The sequence below is a fragment of the Dufourea novaeangliae genome, unplaced genomic scaffold (assembly GCF_001272555.1).
Source record: "Dufourea novaeangliae isolate 0120121106 unplaced genomic scaffold, ASM127255v1 scaffold97, whole genome shotgun sequence".
NCBI lineage: Eukaryota > Metazoa > Arthropoda > Insecta > Hymenoptera > Halictidae > Dufourea > Dufourea novaeangliae.
The window spans coordinates 124735-138433 of NW_015373976.1; the positions used below are offsets into that span (position 1 = coordinate 124735).

The 13699-nt window shown below is 43.8% G+C and overlaps 1 protein-coding gene across 2 annotated transcripts; it reads right to left on the minus strand.

Annotated features, from left to right (window-relative positions):
* Window positions 1–320: 320 nt before the first annotated feature.
* LOC107187095 (RING finger protein 121) lies at window positions 321–2547 on the minus strand. 2 transcript variants are annotated; one of them, XM_015575101.1, is made up of 7 exons: window positions 2436–2547; window positions 2155–2189; window positions 1831–1972; window positions 1513–1667; window positions 1215–1443; window positions 909–1144; window positions 321–666 (listed from the first exon to the last, which is right to left on the minus strand). In XM_015575101.1, the coding sequence occupies exons 1-7, from the start codon at window positions 2460–2462 to the stop codon at window positions 546–548; spliced, it is 945 nt and encodes a 314-aa protein (XP_015430587.1). In that variant the 5' UTR covers window positions 2463–2547; the 3' UTR covers window positions 321–545. The 2 variants fall into 2 exon arrangements, with proteins under 2 accessions (XP_015430587.1, XP_015430588.1); XM_015575102.1 differs by lacking the exon at window positions 2436–2547 and adding an exon at window positions 2383–2401.
* Between the last annotated feature and the right edge of the window lie 11152 nt (window positions 2548–13699).

A 13699-nucleotide genomic window follows, 5' to 3' on the forward strand; every position in this document is an offset into this window, starting at 1 on the left:
ATTTGAGATCATTCGGACAACCAACACTAATAATACATTTTATTAAATTAATTTAAAAATGGATATTAGATGAAAATAAATTACAGTCGACATTATAGTCATTTCAAAGAATTAGATAATTGCACACGGTAACAACCAAAGGTGCATAGGGTAATTGTCATAGAGACAATTAAAAAGTATATTTCTGGAAGAATTATTATTAAGTATTTGATAAATCGAGAGTCTGTCGAAGCACAGAGTAAATAGTATCTCATGATCTTTTCATTGTCTCTGTTAGGAAACATTCAGAATATATAAAAAAACATTTTTCTATACATGTTGCGACGTGAATGCAACATTGCTATCAAATTTAATTAAAATTTCAATCACAACTTGGACTGGAATTGTACATCTCTAACACGATTCATTGTTATAACAAATGTAGTAACAACTCCGTGTAGAAAAATATAAAAAACGTACCGTAGTTTAAATGAATAAGTCATTAATTTTACGGAAACACAAATGGTGTCCTAAGTGCAACTGGATTCATCATAATAGAACTTTACTTACTCGAGGCCTAGGCCCCAATTGATACCTTGAACAAGAAATAAAATTAATGGTTGCCAGGCAACTAACCACCTGATCCAGTCTAGTAACTGGCCGTATAAAACGTGAGGCCGTTCCCATCTTTATATTCCATTAAGGATTGTATAAAGAAATTTTTATTACTTCATTAATTCTTATACTTTGAATATCGAAAAGTGTCAATAAACGTGATTGTGATCCTGTTTCCACTGCAGTAAGTTCTAAGCATAAATTATCAGATGTGTCTACTGGAGTTATAGGCTGACACTTTTTGACATGAAACTGAGCAGCACTGCTCAGTAGTCAAACTGTTAAGGAAAGATACAACATTGAGAAAAGGATACGGATTGCAGAACATTTTCTTCAGATCAACTTTTTCTTTACAATAAGGACATGTTTGTTTTTTTCCCACAATGCACCAACCCCTAATACAAAACTCGTGAAAGACATGTTCACAACTGAGCTTGTATGTGTTTTCTATAACACCAGGTTCATTTTCTGATACTAAAAGTCTATTTCCACATACAGCACACACACCTGGTTCTAAAGTCCTTGTAGGCATTTGGCCTGGCACATAATACTGTAAATTATTTAATATAAGGGATTCTCCTTTGATTACAAACATAATATTTTATTGTTTTTGTACATACTCCAATATGTGAAGCCATTTTATCTGCACATATCTCTGCAATGTCTCTTCCTAACACTCCAAAATAGAGACCATAAAATAACAAAAGTATACCACAATCCATCCATTCTTGTGGCTTCACTCCAAATACTATATTTAAACCGAAAAATGTTGCTAGCATGATAATATAACTTAGTATACCCAACACATAACTGAGTTGATAAATAAAAAGAAACCATTTGTATACCAGCCTGTAATAAAGACAATTTAATTACTAAGTACCTTAGAATATGTAGTATTTAAGAAACATCATAACATACCTTGGTGTTGTGCCTGTAATAGGCTTCTGTATAGCCTTTCTTACTACCAGTCCTGTTATACAAGAGGATACCAACCACAGAAATATAAACCTCCACCAGTGATTTTTTAAACTTAATCCGAATGGTATAATCCACATAGCAATTAAAGTAACAAACTAAAAGGATATTATTATATTTCTTATATGTGTAAAACAATATAATCTTGAATTTACAGCATCCAGAAGTATTTCCCATTTTTTGAGAAAAAACAGTCGATTTTTTATTATACATTTTCTTGAATTCTCAAACAATGGTTGATAAACATAAATGTCAACTTACTTGATACGATCTATAATGACTTTTTTTCCATTCAACTAGTACAATCTGCACTATTAATAATGTTACTAATAAGATGATTAGCATTTCTGCATGCATCGCCTCATGACCCTGATGTTGTTCATGCATTTTTATATGTTGTACCCTGAAATTTAGATGTTGTAATATATAGAAATAAATACAAATTATAATATTAAAAGCAATCAATATATGCACGCAATGTATAAATTATTTACTTTTACCTGTGACTCAATATGTTAAATGAAATTTCTGTCAGGATATTCAGTACATAATTTTTTGAAAAGTTACAATATAGTAATTGCTTACCTCAATTTTTCTTCCACAGTCATCTCCTCCTCACTCTAAAAATGAAAAACATTCATTTCGTTTTAACAAATAGAGTACTGTAAACGTGTAACAAATAATTGATCACTTCTTATTCAAACACATTGATTCTTAAGTATCATGTAATTAATTTTATGTATATAAACTTGTATTTTTTCAAATTAATTGTCATCTTTGGAGGTTATATTTCAATAAGCATAGCTTACATACCCTTTGGTACTATATCTATAATTAAATTGATTTTATTTACAATAGCATTATACCTTATTCGGTAGCACGTGTGAATGCATGTTTTATAATATATTTAGTTATCGCTTAAAAATTAGGTTTTATTAAATTGACATAATACAGGCAAAGCTTCTTCGAAACATTGTGAAGCAGTGTTCACATTGGTGCAGATGGACACGTTGACAATCGCTACGTGTAAATTGCATATATTTTATATTTTATTAATTACAATTTTCTAGAAAAATATAAACACAATAATTATATTTATAATCATTATACTATGTCAAATGTTTTAAATGCAACAAAATAATTAATAGTAATTGTTATACAAAATACACTAACATTTCATTTATTTTTCATGGAATATTATCAAAATCACAAAAAATAACAAAATAACGAAAATATATTACATAAAAGTAAACTCTTATTTGTACGATTGAACGATCTACGATGAAAATCAACTGTTATTTTGTACTATTCAAATCATAAGCTGAATGAGACATTTGTGTTGTATCGTTTTAAAGCAGAACTTAAATCTGCAAATTCACTTTTGAATCCACTTGGGATTATAAAACCTAGGCAAAGAGTAGGGACCACGGTAGCAGTGATGCCAGGACGTGGGATTTTCTCCCACGTAAGAGCCTTTGTGCGCATGCGCATGCTGACGTCACAGCTCGACGGCGGTTGTTTCCATGGACGTATCTATGTGCAACAGTAGGTACGCGTAAGGGGCCCTTCCCAGTCGTTTCCCGCGTTTTTCGTTAAAGTGAAGGTGAGTCGCGTAATGTTATATAATATATTGAATTGTAGTGCAATATTAGTGTATTACAGTGACAGAAACCAGAAGATGGATTACCAGCAGCCTAGTTCGAGTGGATTGGCGGATAAGAAGAGAAGTAACAAAGGGAAAGTATTCCAATTATCTTGGCTAAAGAATAATATTTTCAAAGACTGGTTAAAATCTGATGATAATAATAACAAAGCTTTCTGCACGGCTTGCAATAAAGTCTTGGCATGCGGAAAATCAGAACTTATTAGACATTCGCGGACTCAATTACATATTAAAAATACAAGCAAAAGCTGTGATATCACACCATCTGTTTTATTACCAAAAGTTGATAGTAATTCTGATTTGGACCATGTTAATAAAGTCAAAACAGCCGAAATAAAGTTAGCTGCGTTTTACGCGGAGCACAATATAGCTTTTCAAACAATTAATCACATGGTCCCTTTATTAAAGGAAACCTGTTCAGATCCGCAGGTGGTTAAGGATCTAAAATTGTCACGAACTAAATGTACGCAGATAATAAAAAATGTAATAGGCAAACGCGAAAGCGATAAGCTTATTACAGAATTAAAAATTCAGAAATTTTCAATATTAATTGATGAAAGCACGACTATATGTTTTATATATAATGTTCTTGTTTGAATACTAGTAAGGTTTTCTGCAGTTTTTCTTACTCTCGCAACAAATGTTTGTATTCATGTAATAAATCGGCTGCAGATGTACAAAATAATAAAAAAATATATATTCATTTATTTCCATGTAAATATGTTATTTCTTTTAAAAATGTCCTCTTCCTGTAATTTCTACCGTATTTCAATTGTCACGGGAGTCTAACGATACCCCATATTTGAGTGAAGTATATACGTTACTGAGGATTAGGTAGTGCGCATGCGTGGGAAAAATCCCAAGTCCTGGCATCACTGCACGGTAGTATACACAGTACACAGGTCCGGAAACTCCCGTGGTGGGGGTGATCCGTTAAAGAAACAAAGTGTACTTTCGAACTTTGCCACGAAGCGAGGGCACTACAGTCTTTCCATTGTTGCGGTCCCCGCTCATGTCACGTAGCGGTGTATGTCATAAGCTTTACAGGCGCGAAGTTTGAATCGAATAACACATGTAATAGGAAAGGAGGGTAAAGGTGAAGTTGACACTGATTTGAAGAAGTGTGAAATCTGTTAGAGATCCTTTTAATAAATGGATTTCAAGATTATAAAATAATCAATATTCACTTAGAAACGAATGTTTAAACATTTGCCAGTTGCCTTTGCCTCCTATCCTAACGCTCAGAATCATTGCAAATATGTAAATCGCTCGTTATCAATAACCGGGAAGAAACACATCAACGAATCAGGTTTAATCTTACTAATTAATAATTATAAGATTGGTCAGTAGTAACTAAGAACATTTTGTAATTAAACAAAATGATATACGAAGGGAAATGAAAAGACGTAACATTCCACCGACAACGTTGTAATAGAAAGGACGTATAAAAATTTCTTTATCAATTAAATTTGTTTTCCTTTAAAATTAGTTATAAATCGTTTATTTAAATAGTTTAAATATAGTTTTCCAAGTTTTAATTTAAATCTTTATTGTTCTTTATTATTATTATTACAATTTCCTTTTTATTCAAAATTATCTATCAAACTAACGTGTTACGAACTTTAATTACTTTGAGACTCAGGATTCCCTGAGGGCCCACGCAACACCATCCAGTCATGGACCTAGGAACGGGACCTTGCTCTCCGCTTTCTAATTCCTAGGTTCATGGGTTCAGTCGCAGCATAGCTGGACACAGCCACAGAAATATTTCTATGCTATGGCAGTGATGGGCAACCATGCCCGTACGGGCAACCGGAAGGCAGCCGCGGGCTCCTGTGGAGAGGATGTGAGGCAGGAAACGTCACGCCATATTTGTGTATGAAGTGAGTGATAGATACGCGCTCTCACTCACACATTTCCCCGCACGCCATTGCCCATCAGTGGTCTATGGGCACAGGCCACTGATATATTGTTACGACGCATTTTTGCGTCGTCTCTCTTCCGCCCCAAATTGAAATTTTGCGCGGTAGAACCGAGAACCGGACCGCGCTCTGTTATCTGGAGCGGCACGCGGGACGCACCATAAAGCACTTCTATACGGGTCCCCAAGAACAAACACTATTTGAATTTGAGCTAACTGCGTCATTATCTCGCGCCTTGCAGGAACGTATCGCAATGGACCAGGCGACGATCAGGGCGAAATTTTCTCTACCAGACGCCATTCAGTGGACCGCGATGGAATACTATCGAGAAGATCTCGATAAAATTGTCTTCTATCCACGGGATAGCAGGACGATGGAAAAGGGCCTCCCTCTCGACGATCATAGGGATCATCAGGCGCCGAATCGATCAAAGAGACACCATTGAAATCGGCATTCGACAGAGAAACATTGGTTTCGAGGATGGTCCCAAAACGCGCTGTCACTGAACCTTAGGAGCGTGGCTCCGGGGAGTACAAGGGGGAACGTGATGACAATAGTTAGGGTAAGGGGCCTACCGATGAGATGACGCCTAGAGACCCTTTAATATGAGTCACGAAATCACGTCTAAGTTAGGTCGGTGAACATGGATAAAATTAGTGGGATACTAGATAATAATGTCCTGTCAGGCGGACATGTGATTGCCACGAACTCGGGACACGAAGACCGTCCGTGAAGGGGGGAGATGGGGGAGTTTGGACCCAAACACCCAGCCAAAATAACCCCCCTCAGTCCCTGATTTAGAAGGGGGTCGAGGTGCAGGACCTGTCGAATCCGGACGGAGGGAGTCATTGGACACATCACCGTTGGGACCGGGAGGCTACACTCGACAACACAGCTGGACACTGGAATCAGCAGCTAAGGGCGTGAGGTCATACCAACTTGAACAGGACACGTGTGTGGGCCATTCAGGGAGGAAGACGAGCAACTAGACGACAGGATCGATCGTTCGGGCCGGAGGGATGGGGGGACCATGTAGGAACACTTTCGGAGTCCTATTCGTGTCACTTTTTAGCTTGGAGCAGCGGGGCCCGGATGCAATACCATTTAGCAGGGCGTATACTGGCACACCGAATCTCGGAAGGATGGTGGCCATCACTTTGCGAGATATCGGCCAAACGAAACCTGTAATCAACGTATTTCGGAAGGCAATCCATGTGGATGAAGCACCAGACGTAAAGCATGGCACTGCTAAATCAGGCTTCGACCAAACGGGTACGTGCCACTAAAACCATGGCCCTGGAACACATTAGCGATGGGTCATGGAGTGCTTGGCAGACGCTACAACGTTCCGTCCTACGTCGGAGAGAGAGAGAGAGAGAGAGAGAGAGAGAGAGAGAGAGAGAGAGAGAACATCAATCCTAGGGTGAGAGTGCGTTTTATAAGAAACCCAGAACGCGGTGGTGTTCCCTGATGGAACTCATATGTGTCCTCTCAGAGGGAATTTCGATGAAGTCCTGTGGGGCACCATTTGCGTCGCGTTCCTTGTATTTTCTATGAGTGGGGAGTGGTCGAAGTATTGGGGGAACTGTTATGTTAGAAGTCGCGATCTAGTCTACTCGTCTTTCACTATTTTAAAATCATACCCAAGCTGTAGTGAGATTAAATTCAATGGCGATGAATTCATTTATGGTTTATCGTAGCACCCGGGGGATGAGATCGTGCGAACCCGTCCACGTCTCTCCTAGACGTCGGCTAGCAAGGCCTCCCAATGTACCTTATTGGAGCACCGGTGCTCCCTCCTTATTCTTAGGGACGGGAGGTGGTAGATTGAAAGGGGACAACAGAGAAGGGGGTGTTCCTGAGCTAATCGGGACGTAGGCAGGTACTGATAGGGGGTTGAAGTAGGCATTTTAGCTTTCTCTCGGCGATGACGATACGACAACGAATTCCTCATTTGTACAGACTCGGTCTGTGGGTGAAGACAAGAGTGAGCTGGTACTCATTTTTCGGAGAAGAAGCATCAGTTACCACAACGTCCAACTCCATAGATTACTATTTAGGTAGGGATGGGACGATCCTAATGACTCTCCACTCCCCGGCACGAATACTTTCGTACCTTCATATTGCCCGGGCATTAAAAAGTTGGATCTGGTTGGAAACTCGGGGGTAATAAGCCTCCCAGGGTAATGTCAACCCTAGCCTTACGGACTTTGAGAAAGCTACTCGGTTGAGACATGCCTTCGAACTCGGAGGGGAATACTGACGTCCCTCTCTCCTGAGTGATGTGTGCCTAACTAACTAACTAACTAGGTCGGTGAACGCCTGTTCGGGTGAATTGTACACGTGTTTGCGGTGTGAATGGGCCGTGAGGCTCGCCCGGCGTTCGCGATTGGCTGCTTGGTGGGGGGCCGATCGCCACCTGTGTGACGACCGCGTGAACTGTCACCGGGCGGATTGATTGCTCGTCGATCTTAGTTTCGTGTAATTTTAAGGATGCTCACGCGGGAGCGTTTCGGCGTCATTGCGTTTCCGGACGTTGGTTAGGTTGCGTGCACGAGCTCGTCGCGTGCGATTTCTTTCCTTTGTTCATCAGTGTTGGGAATAAAATTCCGGTTTTCATGCGTCCTGGGTTTGTCGACTGTTCTGTAAAAGCGTCGATTTGTGTCGGATATAAGTGCGTCGAGTCGCGTGCAAAGGGCAACACGAATGGAATTATCATACAGCTGTATCGCGGGAATGTGACGGCCCTGCCAATCGCTAACTCTATGTGCACGAGCGTAACAGCAACGGCAGCCGTTCTGTAGCTCGAAAATAACACCCAGAATCTCCGGGTGCAACTTACAGCAACAACCGCAGCCCTGCTGTTCTTCGATCTCATCGAGACTAACCGTGGATCACCGGGCGAGTCTCTCCACGAGCCAACGAACGTGTTGTTCTGCGAGCGTTCCCCTGCGTGCGGAATTAAGGTCGTACATTTCTTTTTATTATAACGAAAGCTTTCCTCCTCTCACGAGGGGATTTTTTACGCCAGTAATTTTTCAATTACCAAAAAGGCTTTTTTCCCCCACTGGCGGTTTTTTTTATGCCAATAAATTATTCTTCTTTCTTTCATCCCCACAAATCAAATGTTTTATTTTAAACCTTCGCACACCACTCCTGCTCTACTTGGCTATCATTATATTCACTAACAACGCCATTTTTAGGCAAAGGTGTTACAAATGGCGGTATAGTGGCGCTATATACAACGTTGCTTTATAGCATCATATAATTGCTATTTTGGAAAAATCAGTGCACGAAATTGTACCAATTCATCACAGAAAAACTATATTATGACAGATTGAAAATTACGTTATACAATTACATTATAATTCAATTACACTGATGATTACAGTAATTAGCAATTGAAGTAGTTGAAAAGTTCAAATTATCTGTATAGTTCAAGTAACAGTGTAAATTAGCTAATACAGGGTGCCCCAAAAGTGTCTCTTCCGGGAAATGAGGAGTTGCTGGGGTGATTTGAAACAACTTTTTCCTTACCGAAAAAGTTAGCTGCAGCTTTGTTAACGAGATATTAACGAAAAACCCGGACCAATCAGAGCGCGAGTTTGCCGGCCGAGTTCCCGCGCTAGCGGTGACTATGCGCTAGGCTTGTACTACGACGTTCCGAACAAGCAAGTTGGCATGCATCCCAGGAAACCGCGTATAATAGCAAATACGAAAACAACAAATACTTTTTATCATCTTTCGTTTGTCATTTAAAGTGATGAATAAATGAAACATAAATGTAAGAAAATCATGTGTAACGTAAAAAGACGAATACACAATTATTTTAAATTGTAAATTTCCTTCTCAAATAACGTATTAACGAAATGGTAATGTATTAATAATAGTGATAGTAGTTCGTTATTGACATAAAAATCCGTAGTTCAGTAACGGGCTATAGTGATACTGATTACAAATTTTTTTAAGAAATCCGAAGAAAAATGTACGTACGAAAACTTGCAGAATTATGGCCGTGGAAAAGTCATAGGTTGCGTTAAATTAAAAAAATAATAATCAAGAATAAATTGAATAGAACTCACCCTTTCGGAAATCCACCTGCAGCTTGTACACCTGTGTCAGTAGGTCACTATACCGATCCTGCTCATTGACGGACGAAATGGTTTATGGTGGGTGACAGCCAGTACACAGCTGGTCGCAGGTATACGGCACCGCCGAAAAACGTATTGCGATCTTGAAGGAGGGTCCGTGAGACGAAACAGACCTAGCGTTGCACGGTCGCGAAAGACCACAGTGGGTTTTTCGGCTATCGATGGCCTACAGGAACGTTTATGTGAAACAGATGCGTGAAAGTTAGAGATGGCCTACAGTCCGATGTTGCGTTGCATTGCGAGTAAGGTCATTGTTCCTGGAAGATCTGGCTGGCACTCTCGTTGGTAAATTAATGGGATCTCAAGGGTAGTTTTGAGGAAAGCAGTTATTGTGCATTGGTTTCTTGCACGCTTGCATCTTGCGAGTTCCGTAACGTAGGCGATCCGCAATCGGGAACCGTCCTAAATTGTCATTTAGGTCATTAAGGTCATAAAAGTTTTATTACAGAGTTTTGGGGGTAGAAGAAACTCCTTAGGAAAAATCACAGACAGTCTCTCGTGACATTCAGTGACAGAACAATAAATTACCGTAGGAACAACACATTCCTCTATATCAATAAATTAACGTAGGAGCAACACGATAAATAATAAAACTATTTAAAGTAAATACTGATTCAGACAAGTGGACCTTTAGTGACTGTTAGTGACCGTACAGTGAAATAAACACCGTCAGTGCGTTGATCCGACCGCATTTGTCAATACGTCTTTCGGTGGTGCCGTGTATCTGCGACCAGCTGTGCACTAGCTCTATCAGCCATAAACCATTTCGTCCGTCAATGAGCAGGATCGGTATAGTGACCTACTGACACAGGTTTACAAGCTGCAGGTGGATTTCCGAAAGGTTGAGTTCTATTCAATTTATTCTTGATTATTATTTTTTTAATTTAACGCAACCTATGACCTTTTCACGGCAATAATTCTGCAAATTTCCGTACGTACATTTTTCTTCGGATTTCTTAAAGACAATTATTTGTAATCAGTATCACCATAGCCCGTTACTGAACTACGGATTTTTATGTCAATAACGAACTACCATCACTATTATTAATACATTACCTTTTCGTTAATACGTTATTTGAGTAGGAAATTTACAATTTAAAATAATTGTGTATTCGTCTTTTTACGTTACACATGATTTTCTTACATTTATGTTTCATTTATTCATCACTTTAAATGACAAACGAAAGATGATAAAAAGTTCGATTTGTTATGTTTTCTTATTTGCTATTATACACGGTTTCCTGGGATGCATGCCAACTTGCTCGTTCGGAACGTCGTAGTACAAGCCTAGCGTATAGCCACCGCTAGCGCGGGAACTCGGCTGGCAAACTCGCGCTCTGTTTGGTCCGGGTTTTTCGTTAATATCTCGTTAACAAAGGCGCAGCTAACATTTTTGCTAAGGAAAAGTGGTTTCAAATCAACCCAGAAACCCCTCATTTCCCGGAAGAAAGACACTTGTGAGACACCCTGTATACACTAAATAAATACCCTGAAGGCAGGTAACGTTCCCCCTTCCGCCCTGACTAGGCGGGTGTAGTCTGATATAGTCAACAATAAAAACAAAATGGACTGGACTGAATCAACGAAAAATAAATATACGGTGCAAATGGCCTCGGAGCCCTCAGTACCTGCTGGAGTTGGAAGTGAGCGAATGGGCTCCCCCCGGCAGTCATCAGACTACCGCTCAGTGCCCGTGGTAGGTGGCCAGGCCCAGGCACGGTTTGAAGCGACTGGAAATGAAGACAGGATGGAAAGCCAGGAGGGCACTGGGGACCCTTTTCAGCCTTGGAGGAGCCTGATAAGGAGTACGGACAAACTTAGGGAGAGAGAGATCCTACTCACTTAACGAGATGCGGAGAATGATACCGCGTGGTATAGACATAATTAATATGATCAATAATGAAGAAAAATTACCTAAACAAATAGGGAAACGTAAAAGACTAGAAGAGAAAACGGAAGAAACAGAAACTGCAATAGACTGTGCAGATGAAGAAACCAGGATGGTGATAGAAAGAACGAGGACACTACAGAGACTTGTTAAAAAAACAACAACACCCTTGGAAATCAAACAGGAGGTCACTGAATTAATAAAAGCAGTCAACAAATTAAAATATGCTAATAGAGAAAGGAATATAAAAGAAGAAGAAATAAAGAAACAGAAAAATAAACAAGGATCTCAATATTGCCAAAAATGCAGAGAGACAATAGGAGAAAAGAACAGCACGGACCAAGCAACGCAAATAGTAGAAAACAAGGAATTAGAAGAAGAAATCATAATGGAAGAAATCACGACCTGTAAAAATCTAGAGACATGTGACGTAACGTCACTGAGGCGTGGGGGGAACCTCACGAGCACGGCGGCCGAGACCGCGGCACCGCCGTCCGCTGCGAGATGGCCACGCGCCGCGAAACGGTGTTGGGTTTTGCCAGTACGGGTGACCGGCGTAACTGGAGAGAACCAACTAACTCAGAACGGTGTAGAGGACCACTAGGATACCACTGAGTTATAACACGTGTTCGTAAAAGAAAACTTTATTCATCCCGAGATCGGGAGCGGCGGATAGAGACGTGCGTCTCTACCGAGAGTCGGATGTCGTGAGAAGAAGAAGAAGAAGAAGAGGAAGGCGTCTCGACTCTTGGTTACACCGTTGTGGGGATATCAGCGCCACTGCGTAATTCCCCCAGACACTCGCCTAGGGAGTCTTTTTATTTTTTTTTTTTTTACGTGAGGGAATGCGTTTACGCACACCCCCGCCCTACCCCAATGTGGGAGGAGTGGGCGGAGGTAGTGTGGGACTCACCCCCAATAGGGCGAAGCCCAGGGGGCATACCCACTAAACCCTCAGGGTGGCCGGGCTCGGCGCTCTGTGGGGAGGCACCGGAATCTCTTGCGAACACAACCGGTACCTCCCCAGTGCCGGCTCCGCCAGTTGACGGCGGAGCGCCCTCTCTGTGGTGGGGGAAGCGGAGAGCTCCCCCCCCTACGGACCACGGGTGCCACAGTCCCGCGATCCCAACGGTCCCTTTTAGTCGCCTCTTACGACAGGCAGGGATTACCGTGGGCGTATTCTGTTCCCCGCCACACAGGGAATAAGAAAGCACACCGCCGAGAGGAACGAACGTCCCCACCCCGGCGGCGGCATCAACGCGGGCACTTCCGGGCAGCACAATCGTGCGGGGTCGCCGCGTCGCGCCGGTCGCCCAGCGACCGGCCGAGAGGAGGGAGGGCTCAGGGGGCACCAGGCCCCCCCGCGGCCGGGGCGGCGGCCAGCCGCCGACCCCCGGCGCGCCTCGCCCTCCTCCTCTCGATGCGAGCGGGGTCGGTTACCTCCCGACCCCGCTCGTCGTCCTCCTTCCGCGAGACCACGGTCTCGCAGAAGGAGGACACCGCCCTCCACGACCCCTCGCTCCCCACCATGGCAGCGACCACGGCAGGGAGCGAGAGGTCCCACCCGACCGCCAATCGGAGCGCCCGCCTCTCCCTGGAGAAGGCAGGACACTCCTCCAGTGCGTGCTGCGCGGAGTCGAGCTCCGCGCCGCACTGGTGGCAGCCGGGCGTCTCCTCCGCCCCAACCTTCAACAGGTACTCCCCGAAACAGCCATGTCCGGAGAGCACCTGCGTCAGGCGGTACGTCAACCGGCCGTGGCGGCGGTCCATCCATGCATCGAACACAGGCAGGACCGCCCCCACGGCCCGCTGTCGGGCGGCGCCGCTGACCTCCAGCTGGCGCCGCCACGCCTCCCTGGCGAGCCGACTCATTGCTCGCCTCCACCCCCCGACCGCCTCGGGCGGCGGGTCGATGCCCTCCCGGCGGTGCGCCTGCCGACGCCGATAGACCTCGGCGTCGACCACCGCCTGGAGTTCGAACGGCATGACCCGCGCCAGGACGACCGCCGCCTCGTGCGACAGGGTGCGGTATCCGCGGGCGATCCTGACGGCCATGCGGCGCTGGATGCTGCGCAGCAGTTGCCGGCCGCGCCGGCAGGTCGCCAGGTTGGGCGCCCATACGGTAGACCCGTAGAGCGCCATCGCCCGCACCACACCCGTGTACAGGCGGCGGACCCCCTCCACTGGACCCCCGAGGTTGGGCAAAAGACGACCCAGCAGGGTCGTCACGCCCTCGATCCGGGGAACGAGGCGGCCAAAGTGGCCCTCCCATCTCCACCGGCCGTCCAGGTCTAGGCCGAGGTAGTTCATCCTGTCCCCGACCCGGACGGCCGCGTCCCCCACCCGAATCCAGGGCTGCGGCGCTCGCCGCGACAGAGGCAGTCCATGAAACAGGACCACCTCCGTCTTGGGCGGCGATATACGCAGCCCCAACTCCTGGATCCCCCTGGCCACCGTGGCCACCGCCACCTCGACCAGACGGCTGACCCTGGTTACGTCCCTCCCC

Coding starts and splice junctions, on each gene's coding strand:
- LOC107187095 (XM_015575101.1), bottom strand. CDS start 2,462: ATGCATTCACACGTGCTACCGAATAAG. Junction 1,668..1,830: donor GTCATTATAGATCGTATCAA/GTAAGTTGACAT, acceptor ATATCCTTTTAG/TTTGTTACTTTAATTGCTAT. Junction 667..908: donor AAGAAAATGTTCTGCAATCC/GTATCCTTTTCT, acceptor TGGAATATAAAG/ATGGGAACGGCCTCACGTTT.